Source organism: Ursus maritimus, unplaced genomic scaffold (assembly GCF_017311325.1).
Source record: "Ursus maritimus isolate PB19 unplaced genomic scaffold, ASM1731132v1 scaffold_27, whole genome shotgun sequence".
In the NCBI taxonomy this organism is placed as follows: Eukaryota; Metazoa; Chordata; class Mammalia; order Carnivora; family Ursidae; genus Ursus; species Ursus maritimus.
The window spans coordinates 14,122,629-14,135,714 of NW_024425230.1; the positions used below are offsets into that span (position 1 = coordinate 14,122,629).

Genomic DNA, 13,086 nt, shown 5'->3' on the forward strand with positions numbered 1-13,086 from the left:
TCTGTTCATCAGTTTCCTAGTCTGTAAAATGTGAATAAAAAATGATGTGTATCTCAGAGGTTGCTATGAAATAATCAGACAGCAGTAAAGAACGGTGACAAGTAGAAATTGCTTATTAAATAATATCTTTTAGTCTTATATTAATTTATATACTTTTTAATCACTGTCTTTTAGATTAAAAAAAAAAAAAACCAGGGGAAGCATTCCCCAATGTAATAACTTAATTCTTGTACATAATTCAGAATAGTTCTTTACCTTATGAAGATTCTATAATTAACAACCAATCCTTCATTGCAAATCACTAAGACTATCTCCAATTTTTAACTGTAAACCCTGCGATAATTTTATGTGTAGCTAACTTTGCGTGTCTACGATGCATCCCCAAAAATAAATTCCTAGAGGTGGAAGGGTTGAGTCATAGGATATACCTATTCTTGTAGGTTTTGGCCAAGTATTACCAGTTAGCCCTCCTAAAATGTGATATTAATTTCTACTCCTAGCCTCAGTGAATAAGCCTATCCATTTCCTTGCAACTTTGCCAACTGCAAGCATTTTTATTTAATATACAGCAATTTCATAGGAAGAAAATGGCCTCAGGTTGTTTTAATATGTGCTTTTTTTTTTTTCCCCCAACTAATGAGACTGAACATTGTCTTTCCTATGTTTATTAACAGTGGGCCATGGTAGGCCTGGGAAGTCAGGCTTAGAGTCAATTCCCATTTCTGGCATTTAGCATCTGTGTGGCCATGAGTAATTGCTGTATCTCTCCCAGGTTCCGTTGCCTTTCTAAAACAGATACCTAGAATATAAATGCTCAGAGAGATGTGTAGATTAAATTTTAACCCATTTTATCAAAGCACCTTCTGCAAGCCTTGTACCAAGTCCCGTTCCCTCCAACAGCAGTGGAGAGAGTCCTTCATCATTACTGGTAATGAAAAACCTTTACCATATTTTTTAATGCAATTGCTTCAACCAATCTGATCATCTAAATCAGTTACTCCTGCAAGGTGATGAAGATGATAGCTTACGCTGTAAGTGGGTCCTGTTTCTACTGTACTCACTTCACATTCTTCAAACTATTTAAATCCTCAGCACAGCCTTCAAGGCAGACATTATCATTATCTTCATTGCATCAAGGAAGACACGCAGACAGAGAGGTTAAGTAACTTGTCAATTATCACACAGCTAATTAGGAGAAAACACTGGGGAGCAACCCAGGTAGTTTGGCTCTAATCTCTGCACTTTTAAGGACCATGATCATTATTGAATAAAGCAGGAGCCATTCATATGCTTATTAGCTATTTGGATTTCCACCTGTTTGAATTAACTTTTCTGCTAGATTGACTTATCTCTTCCTTATAGATTAAAAAACAAAAACCTTTTGTTAGTGATATTATCCACTTGTTTCTATGTTGCAAGTATTTTTTTTCCTCTGACTTTTTTTTTAATAATAATTTTCTATGTTGCAAGTACTTTTGACTTTGTGTTTTAATTTACAATGGCAATTTTTGTTTTCACCATGTTGACATCTTCAGATTTTTTTTTCCCCCTTTATCATTCCTGTTTTTCAGGTTGTTTATATAGGACTTTCCCATTATTTTAACAGTTTTATTTAGGAAGTTTGTTCCAAGTGTTTGACCTTTAATTCATGGCAAAATAGTGACTGTGTTCGATGTAACACACTGATGCATTTTTCCCTGATGAGTAAGCAACTGACTTTCCCAGAATCCATTATACAGTGATCACTTCGTTTATCCTTTTCCTCTTTCATCGTCGTTTTTCCATGTCTTTTCATATAGTTCTAGAACTTCCTCACATGGGTCTTAAGCATTATAGTTGTTTTTGTTTCCTGCTTTTAACTCTTCTATGCTTTAAGTTTTTAAAATGTTTTCCTACTGGGTAAGGCCATTGATTTTTTTTTTTCTTAATTTTGATCTTGCTTACACCTCACGGACCTTTTTTTTAATTTCAAGATGCTGTTTATTGGGGCGCCTGGGTGGCACAGCGGTTAAGCGTCTGCCTTCGGCTCAGGGCGTGATCCCGGCGTTATGGGATCGAGCCCCACATCAGGCTCCTCCACTATGAGCCTGCTTCTTCCTCTCCCACTCCCCCTGCTTGTGTTCCCTCTCTCGCTGGCTGTCTCTATCTCTGTCAAATAAATAAATAAAATCTTAAAAAAAAAAAGATGCTGTTTATTAATTTCCTTTATATTTACATATAGATGATAGCTGACATCAGATAGCTAATACTGTTTTCTTCATTAAAATATAATTTCTTATATTTTTCCATTGGGTGGGTCTGACATAAAAAGCTTTATTTTAATTTGTAAGCATAGAACCTCATTAAATCTGAAATCTCTCTAATCGTTCAACAGTAAGTCTGATGTCTGTGATGCTTCTGATAGACCTCCTTCATCACGGTGAGGCAGTACTCACCGATTACTACTTTATTAGACTCTGTTTTTCCCAATCAAGAACAGATGTTAAATTTTATCAAGTGTCCCTTTAACATCTATTGAAATTGCCAAGGTCTTTTTTTCTCCTTTAATCTATTAATAATATAAATTACACAATTAGGTTTCCTAATGTGCTTTCATGGTCTTTTCTAATGGTCTTCCATGAAAGGTATAGGATATCCTTTTTTGTTAACTTTGTGTTTTTGATGTCAGAATTCTTCTAGTCTCAAGGAATAAATTCACAAATTTTCCATTTTCTTTTATGTCCTTAATATATTTGAGTAGTGTAAGAATTGCCTGGGCCCTTAAGGTTTTAAAAAACTCACTCGTTAAACAATTTGAATCTTTATTTTCTTATTTGGAGGAGAAGATGAAGGGAGAAAAGTGTGGATTTACCTGATGATTTTCTACTGATATTTCCATAATTAATTATTTCACTAAAGAATGCATTCAGTACCTGACATTCATGTTTCTCTAATTGTGTTTTAAACATAATTTTTCTTGCTATTTTTACCCATTAATTTTTCCAAATGGGGAGCTATATTATCTTTATAGTAATCTGGGGAGATTTTATACCTCTGTAACACCCAAGCTCCCTCATGGTATATCCCTATTCAAGTTTTCTTCCTTACTCTTCAGTAAAATTTATGTTCTTCATAGTGATTCCCATAGTTCTTGTTTCCTTATTCTTAATAATATATGCTTCTCTTTTTTTTTCATTAACCTTGTAACTGGCCTCTCCATTTCATTGGGTTTTAGAGAAACAAATACTTGGATTTATCAGATATACCATTCACATATTTTCTACACTTTTGTTCTTTTTTAAATCTTCATAAATTCCTTTATAATTTTCTTAATTTTCGTTTATCTTTTGTTGCGATGCATAATTGATTTTCAACCTTTGTTGTTTAATTCTAAAAGCATTCTAGGTAAGGATTACCTCTGAATAACACTTCTGGCCCTTATCCATAGCGTGTATGTCTAGTATTTCATTGCTTATTTCTAAAAAGTCTACAGATGTAGTTTTGATGTCTACATTAGCTACTTGGGACTTTTTTTTTCCACCAAGTGTTTTGATACTTGTTTTATTTTTGTTATTAATTTATATTTGCCCACCACTGCGATCACACATAGTTTCTGACTTTTTGGAATCTATTGAGGCATTTGTGAGCCCACAACATGGTCAATATTCAAGCGCATTAAATGGGTATTTGAAGAGAATATTTTATATAATTATGTGTGTGTATACACACTACATTAGATCAACCTTATTGCTTGTTCTCTAAAATTTGAGAATCACTGCTTTAGCATGCCAAAACTTCACCTGAGAACTTGCTGAAAAAGGAACTTTCCAGAGTCTCATCCCCAGAAATTTCATAGCTGAAATTTATCAGAATCCGCTTCATGGCACTTGGACTTTCAAACATTTGGACCTTTAAGAAACATCACCATACAGCCTTCTTTTTTGTTTCTGATATTTTGAAAGCTGCATAGATAACATAATCATTTTGTGTTTCTTTTTTGTTTTGTTTTGTTTTTTGTTTTAAGATTTTATTTATTTATGTGACAGAGAGACAGCCAGCGAGAGAAGGAACACAGCAGGGGAGTGGGAGAGGAAGAAGCAGGCTCCCAGCAGAGGAGCCCGATGTGGGACTCGATCCTGGAATGCCGGGATCACGCCCTGAGTCGAAGGCAGACGCTTAACGACTGCGCTACCGAGGCACCCCTCATTTTGTGTTTCTAAGTTGGTAATTTTTTCTTGTATTTCAATTTTTTTTAAGATTTTATTTATCTATCTGTCAGAGAGAGAGAGGGAGAGTACAAGGGGGAGTGTCAGGCAGAGGGAGAAGCAGGCTCCCCACTGAGCCAGGAGCCCAATGCCAGGCTCGATCCCAGGACCCTGGGTTCATGACCTGAGCTGAAGGCAGACACTTAACTGACTGAGCCACCCAGGTGCCCCACTTGTATTTCAAATATTTTTTGAATATTTCTGTGGGAAGTATTCTATGGGAAACTATTCCGTGGGAAACTATTCCCATAAAGATTCATGTCTGCTATAAGGTTATTGGCAATGAAATCGTTTTTGGACTCAGGAAATAACCTCCTCTGTATATTTCTGACTTCCCACTTATTTACATCCACGTGTAATACTTTTGCCCACCCAGTTCTGTTTGACCACATTTGAGGCCTCTCGAAGCAGCAGCAGCTAGATTTTACTCTTTTACTCAATGTAAGAGGTTTTTTCCATTTAATAGAAAAGTTTAACCCATTCAGCACTTACCATCATGTGCAGGGTGCTTAGATTTATCCTTGCTACCTTCTTGTGCCAAGACATCGAGGAAATCCACGAGGCAGTCTTTCTCCCTTAGCCTGTCCATCCTAACCAAATCCCATCCTCCTTGGTTCATGATAATTCCCAACATGTTAAAAGCACCCTTTCCAAGTTTCCAGGGCCATGGACAATTTAGCCTCATTTTATCTTTTTTCTCTTTATTTCCAAGGACATATTGGAGCAGGACTGGCAGGAAGGAGAGTTGAATGTTTATGTTTTAGCCATTTAAGAGTATTTAGGTGGCTATACATCCATAAATATAAAAGTAAAATATAAATATTATTTATTTTAATGGCCAAAATTTCATCACGAACTTTAAAAAATATATGATTGTGTAAACATGTCCATTACAATACACAAAACCCATCACAGGTGAAATGGGCAAATACTTAATTGGAAATGCAAATGAAGATGTGTATGGACGTTTATTCTGTACAAGCAATTACAGAAAATTTGTCCCATAAAACTAATTAGGTGAAGCTATTCCTGTGCACGTGAATTCACAGAGAATGCTAAGGGCTGCACAAATCCTATGCTTCTGATCATGAATTCACCTGCACGTGTTGGCACGGCTTACACAGGAGGTCTCACACTTGGATCAAAAGGTAGGACCTCCTCAGGTTACAGATGATTTTTTTTTCTTAGATATTAGGAAATAACAATGAAGAGAGAGATGCCTTCCTTATTTTCCAGAGAGCTGATTTTCAAAGTCTTCCTACATGGGGCCCTTCCCTAATTTCCGAGATGATAAACACACGTCTGCCTCAAAAGAAATGTCCTGGAGGAGAAGAACCCAGATTGATTTTTCAGGACAAAATGAGACTCCTTAACTGAGACTAGAAATGTTTAAATAAATCTAATGGACTAGGCTAATAATTCGGAGATGGTGTCTATGCTGGAAATATTTTAAAACTCTGTGTTTTACCGTTTTCCAATGCACACTCACTATGTTATTGATTAGAAGATATTTGGAGTTATGTGAAAATGGGCAAATATTAGAAGTCTTCAGATGAGAATCTAGGCCAGCTGCAATTTTCTGTTTTTAATCATGAGTAACAAGCCTTTACATATCTATAGAACCCTTTCAAAACCAACTATTTTATTAAAAAACTTGAACAGAAATGAAATGACCCAGTGGCCTGGATTCTTTCAATTCTGTATTATCTAAGCATACGTACATACTCTGAACAATTCACTGCATTAACAGATATACTGATTTTAGAACATGGATTTTAAATGAGCCAATAGTCAGCCAACACATTCACCCTGATTAAAAGATACAGTGAATTCAGAACAGGCTTTTTATTTAACAGGCTGAAATGCACTTAGCACATTATCATTTTGAGAGAGATTAAAAGTTGAAGTACATTCAATACTTTATACTTAGACATTTTGAAATGTACTTTGCATTTTCTCTGAAAGTGTAAATCAAGTTTTAGTTTATGACTTGATTAAAGAAAATGTATTCTTACAAAAAGATATTCATACTCTTCTCCAAGAAATACAATTTTTGTTTTTAAATAGAAAAAAAAGGGCATTATTGAATACGATTTCATATCCTATACAGGTAAGAGTGAAGCACCGACTATCCCATTTTTATAATTCTCTCTTATATTAAAAAAGCAGAGAAATAAGACTTTCTCCTAAGAGGCACAATAGAAGGGTTCTCTCTTTGATGCTTATTTCTGGAGTTTCAACCAATCCCTCCAGGAAAAGTCTCCCTCCCTAACTTGCCTCATCCTGGAGCCAAAACTTTCTTCCTAGTCTACTGCTCTGATATCTCCAACCCCAGGCTGAAAGCCTTTGGGTTCTCCCAGCTAACAGAATAAACCCCAACCTCCCTCAACCCTTCTTGAGCAGTCTGCAGTCCTCCCTCTCCAGCCTCCCCGCTCACCCTGAGCACCAGGCACGAAGGCCCCTCTTTGTTTCCAGAAGGTGGCCTTTCTCTTACTCCCTGCTTCTCCATTCCTGCTTTACCTCACCCACCAGTCAGGACCAACAGCAGGATCCTCCTAGGCCAGCTCAAACTCCCCACTTCCTACAGTCTTCCCAAAATCAAATCCATTCCTCCTGCTCTGTTTTCCTGTTCCTTTGATTTAGCGCTTGACATTTCAGATCTTGCATAAGCACCGAGAACAAACTGGTGACTGCCGGAGGGAAGGGGAGGGGGTGGGAGATGGACAAAATGGTTGAAGGAGTGGGAGGTCATCACTTCCGGTTACAGAAGGAGTACGTCATGGGGATGAAAGGTGTTGATGGCAGGGGATTACAATCAATGGTATTGTAACTATGTTGTCTGGTGACGGGTGGTAGACTTGTTGCTTCACTGTATTGTACGCTCACGTGACAGTCTATGTCAACTATACTTCAATAGAGAAAAAACGCATTTCAAGTCTTCTGTGTTCATTCCACACGCGTCACCCAAGATACGCAAGTCTTCAGCTCCGTGTCCTACCTGTCCACACTCTATTGCATTGAGTGGTTGTGTGAAACACATCTTGGTTCTTGCTTTTGGCCTGATATCTACTGAACAGGGGCTCACCAGGGCGGCATAACATCCTCTTAGGAGCCCAGGCTCAGACATGAGACTGCCTATTTCAAATCCAGCCTCTACTACTTCCCAGCAGAACCTTGTACCTCAGTTTCCTATTTTGTAAACAGCCATGATGATAAAGCATGCCAAATTAGTTTTTCAGAAAATTAATGACTTCACATAAGATATAGGGCTGGTTAGTTAAGCATGATGCAATGGATATTAAATTAAAAAAACAGATCTAAATGTGAAAACATACTCTCTAAATCACAAGTTAGAATTACTCAAAAATGGAATGATCAGTGAACTAATAAACAACTGAAAATCGGCCTGTTATGAATACTGAGGATTATGGCATTTTTTTTCCTATCATATTTATATCTGCACTTGAGGTAGAGAATGAATTTATTTGGAGCGTGCGTGTAGCAGGTGGACCACTGAACATCAGGAAGAGACGAAATAGATCCTCTGAAGGTCTGATCACTTGCCCAGTGTGTCGGTCAATCGGAAATGAGTCTGAATGGAAGCAGCCACGCTGAAGAGCAGTTGCTGTAACATCTTCAGCTCAACATTCCTGGCCCGCTAAGCCTCCCATGAGAACATGGCTCAGGCCACGCTGACTTTACACTTTACGTGGTAGAGAACAGTCAGATCCGGGTTTATTTCTCTGTGTGCCACCGCCCTTTTATGTTAGAAGCAGAGAGTGTAAATGAAACCAAGCACTCCCTGCCTCAGAACTTCCCTGTGGCTTCCCATCGACACTAAGAAAGAGCCCGAGTCCTTCAAACTCTCAGACCATCAGAGTCTTACCACTCTTCCACGACACTCTGTCCCTGTGTCCTTTCTTGTCCACATTCATGATTCTCCCCCAGGCTACTCCATTCCATCCACACTGTCCACCCTGATATTTTTGGGACTGGACAGTCAGGGCACTGTCTTGGAACTTGGACGACTTTCTGCCTGGAAGAGTTTCCCCAGATATCCACAGGGTTTTCTTTCTCATTTCCTTAAGTTCTCACTCAAATGCCCTCTGAAGCAAGTTCCTCCCTGGCTGGTCCACGGAGAACTGCACCCCTTCCACAGACATAATCTTGGAGCTTTGCTTTCTATATGGCACCTTTCACCATCTAACATGCCATCTTGCTTTTTGTTGGTTTCTTTGTTCTGTATACTGATTCCTACAACCAAAATGTAAGTTCCAAGAGAGAAGATACCTTCGCCGCAGTCATTGTTAGGACATTGCCACCTAAAACGATGACCAATGCCTGGAATAAACTGGACACTTGATAAATATTCCTCAAATAAATGAATGTATAGATCGTGGGCAGCTTATCAGCAACCAGAATGAAGTTACGGAGGTCAGGGGGCTCCTTGCATTTAAACAAAGTCTTTCATAAACTCATTCTACCTTGCATCCCTGAAAGATACAGTTTGAAAACTGCATTAACTTAGATCAGTGGTTCTCCACTGGGAATGATTTTGCCCCTCCTTGGAACATCTGGCAAGGTCTGTGGACATCTTGATTGTCACAACAGTGATGGGCGGGTGGGTTCTCCTGACATCTACTGGATAGATGTCGGGGATGATGCTAGACATCCTCCAGTGCACGGGACAGCCCCCCGCCCTCCCCCAACAAAGCATGATCCATCCCCAAATGTCAACCATGGTAAAGTTAAGAAACCCCACATCGGATTTGCCAGAGCTAATTTCTTAGATCTAACTCAACAGCATAGAGACACTGCACATCATGAGGGAAGAAGGGAGGGAAGTAAGTGGGTCAATTTGCTGGTATTACAGAAAACCAATTACACACAACTTTTATATGGAAAACAGAGCGAGGTTAAAAATGACACCAAGGAGTATTCACCCAGCAAGGAGTAAAATATAGTACTACAGGTTTATCTATAAAAACAAGAGACAGGGGCACCTGGGTGGCTCAGCTGTTTAAGCAACGGACTTGTGATTTCGGCTCAGGTCATGATCTCAGGGTTGCCAGACAGATCCCCACATTGGGCTCTGCACTCAGTGAAGAGTCTGCTTGAGATTCTCCTCTCCCTCTCCCTCTGTCCCCCAAAACACATTCTCTCTTTCTTTTTCTCTCAAAAATAAATACATCTTAAAATAAAAAAATCAAGAGGAGAAATGTCTCTGTCGCACCAAAAAATTTTGAGAAAAAAAGGAACCTGAATTGTGAAGGAGTCTTTGCTTCTTGTCCCTTCAGACCTCTCTAAAATTGTATTCCATGATCTTGTTACATGTATTAATTCAGGAATAACTGAAAAAGTTGTGAACAAAAAAAGAGAAAAATCCCAAATTGCTGTCTCCTCCCTGAGAGTCGGTGTGGTCTACTGCTGATGGGTCAGAGCCAAATGGACAAGGGGGCAGCTGCTTCACCCCTTCTCTTAGAGGAACAGTGGGGATAACAGAACTTGGGGAGAAATTAACCAGGTGATCAAAACTGGTAGAGATACTGAGAGATGCAGCATTTCTCCCACTGTAAGCATCATGCAAGCTAGTCTAATCTCATAGTTAGAGCACGGATCTCTCCTGCTACACAAGTGCACTAATAGCTTTGGAGAAATAAGTCATTGGGAAGAAATAAAAAAAGCCTTATTGACTGATAAGACCATGACATCTCCACAATGAAACATTAATTGTTGGATGAAAAACTGAAATTCTGTCTTCTGGAAGAATACATTTGGTACAAAGATTAATGTCCAATTAATAGGTGAATTCAGATCGTGGCTTCCCTCTGACTTCAGAGGACTTTTTCATTCAGCTCTTAGATTACTCTGGTATGTTATCTTTTAACTAAAATAGCACTCTTTTTCCAAGAGAAGCTCTCTGCTTTCTTCCACAAAGCATTTTTTTGAGACTGAAAGCAAACTCTACTACTATAAAGACAAATAGAACTTTTGAGAAAATGGTCTTCAGTGGAGCTAGGAACAACTTTGCAATTATCAGCAATTAATCTTTGAAGAAATGGGTAGTAAGGAGGTAATAAAGAAACATGCATATGTTTTTCATTAACAAATGGAAAATCAGTCATAGATCTGTATTCCTTGAAACCAAGCAGAAACTCCCATCTTAAGATTGAGAATGAATTGAAAGATGAGTCACAATGTTTTCATTGCTTAAACCAATATTCAACTAAATAGTTGTTACTTTATATCTGAAACTACTAAAAATATTAGAAAGGGATAAGGAATAAAATAGTTGTTTCCTAATATAGCCGGAAGGATCTTTTCCCCAGATTGACAAAGATAGAACAACTCTAGACCATAGAAACTTGTCAACCGTAAAATGACTTACGAACTGGGTATTAACTACAGTAACTTACAGACAGCAAGGGAATGGCAACTTTTCCAAGAAAATCAGGAGGTTTATCTCCATCTTCATCAAACACTGTCACTTCCAAAACATCGTGGATATCTTTAATAGGACTGAAACAAGAAATGTACCAGGTATTATATACAAAAACACACAAGTGGAGTCTGCTCCATGAAGATCTGAAAACACGGTTTCACTAATTAAGCCTGTATGTCCTTAGAGTATAAAACTACCATTTAATTAAATTCCAAAAATTAAATCAAACTGAACTGTATTCCCAAACCTTCCATCATAGAAGATTCAGACATCCATATGAGAAAAAAAAAAAAGTCAACTTTTTTACTATGACATTTTCCATGTATACATGCACTCAAGGGTAGGACTATTAAAGAAACAGGAGGATAAAGAATAAGAGACAGAATGAAGAGGGTAAAAGGACAGTGATTTCAAATAGGCAATAAGATTTTCTTTATGTTAAATTAATGAAGAAAAAAATAATGAAAAATTCCCTTACACAAAAAGTTGATCAAAATCACTATTTACTGAGATCCATAGAAAGCTTCCCATTGTTGAAACACAAAATTATTAAAAATCTCATGCATATTTAGAAATATTTTTTATGTTGACCAGAAACCAGACATCACCTATAATGAAAAATGGAGCCATGGTCATCAGCAATGTGTTGAGTAAACAAGAAACTCTTTCATATAGCAATTTGCAAACCTGCTTATTAGACAACTTAATCCACTTCTCATAGATCTTTGGGAACTTTCTTTCATCAGTATTTCAGTTTTCAGAGTATAGGTCTTTCACCTCTTTGGTTAAGTTTGATTCTAGGTATTTTATTATTTTGGTATAATTACACATGGATTGTTTTATTAATTTTTCTTTCTGCTGCTTCATTATTAGTATATAGAAATGCAACAGATTTCTGTATAATGATTTTGCATTCTGCAACCTTACTGAATTCATTTATCAGTTCTAGTAGCTTTTTGGTGGAGTCTTTAGGGTTTTCTATATTATGTCATCGGCAAATAGTGAAAGCTTTACTTCTTCCTTACTAATTTGGATGCATTTTATTTCTTTTTCTTGTCTGATTGCTGTGGCTAGGACTTCCAGTACTATGTTGAATAAAAGTGGTGAGAGTGGACATCCTTGTCTTTTTCCTGTCCTTGTGGGAAAAGCTCTCATTTTTTCCCATTGAGTATGAGGCTGGCTGCGGGTTTTTCATATAAGGCCTTAAGTACATTGAAGTATGTTTCCTCTATGAATGGATGTTATATTTTGTCAATTTTTTTCTGCATCTATTGAAATGATCATATGGCTTTTATCCTCTTATAGATGTGATGTATCACACTGATTGATTTGCAAATATTGAACCATCCTTGCATCTTGGGAATAAACCCCACTTGATTGTGGTAAATGATTTTTTTAATGTATTGTTGTATTCCATTTGCTAATATGTTATTGAGGATTTCTGCATCTATGTTCATCAGAAGTACTGGCTTATAGTTCTCTTTCTTTGTGGGGATCTGGTTTTGGTATCAGGGTTATGCTGGTCTCATAGAATGAATTTGGGAATTTACCTTCCTCTTCGACTTTTTGGAAAAGTTTGAGAAGAATATGTATTAACTCTTCTTTAAGTGTTTGATAGAATTTACCTGTGAAACCACACGGTATTGGACTTTTGTTTGTTGGGAGTTTTTTGATTACTATTTCAATTTTTATCCTTGGGAATTTTCTACTTGAGAATCATCACCTCCATTCAAAACATATTCTTTCCATTACAAGCACAACATTTCTTCGGGGTTGTGGGGACAGTGAACCGCCATTTGACCCAAATCAACAGGTGCCTCCCCTTGATGGCCAGGTACCTCAGAATCTAAAGCACATTAGGAAATATATCCAGTCTCCTAAATGCCTGAGTTTGAAAGAGTGGACAGGTCATCTCTGTGGAGCAGAGATGGAATACAAAGAGTCTTTGGGGCTCTTTGGGGAATCACAGATAATCTGTATTTTCCAGAAGACTCTGCCATAAAACAAGCCTTTAGGCATTACAATAATATTGTAACATAAAAACCTGAATTTAAAGCAGGTCTACATTTGTAATTTTCTTTAACCCAGGAATGAATTAGCCTGGATATATGGAAGCTTCCATCTACTCACAGATTAACTGGGTTACTGGAAGATCTACTTTACAAATGCCTCCTATAACACTCCCTTGCAGTTCTAAATGGCTTCTTCTATTATTAACACTATACTCTATAAAATGAAAGGATAAAAGGTTTTCAGAAGGAAAAAAACAATAAAATTCATTCTTCACACATAAAAATGGACAGAAAGTCCACTCAAGAGCCCCAGTCTGCCCCAAACATATTAAAGGTAATTGATCTCTAAGTTAAAACTACTCCTTGATATTCTGGAGGCTAACACACT

At 37.5% G+C, this 13,086-nt stretch overlaps 1 protein-coding gene across 5 annotated transcripts in view; it reads right to left on the reverse strand.

Moving 5' to 3' along the window:
• MCTP2 (multiple C2 and transmembrane domain containing 2) overlaps positions 1-13,086 on the reverse strand; it is a 237,448-nt gene that overhangs the window by 90,688 nt on the left and 133,674 nt on the right. For all 5 annotated transcript variants that reach the window (XR_005838055.1, XR_005838054.1, XM_040642742.1 and 2 more), the window contains one exon: positions 10,661-10,763. Coding sequence is in view for 3 of the 5 variants with exons in the window: in XM_040642742.1 (XP_040498676.1) it covers positions 10,661-10,763 (103 nt within the window). In the remaining 2 variants the exon portion in view is untranslated. The remainder of the gene's footprint in view (positions 1-10,660; positions 10,764-13,086) is intronic.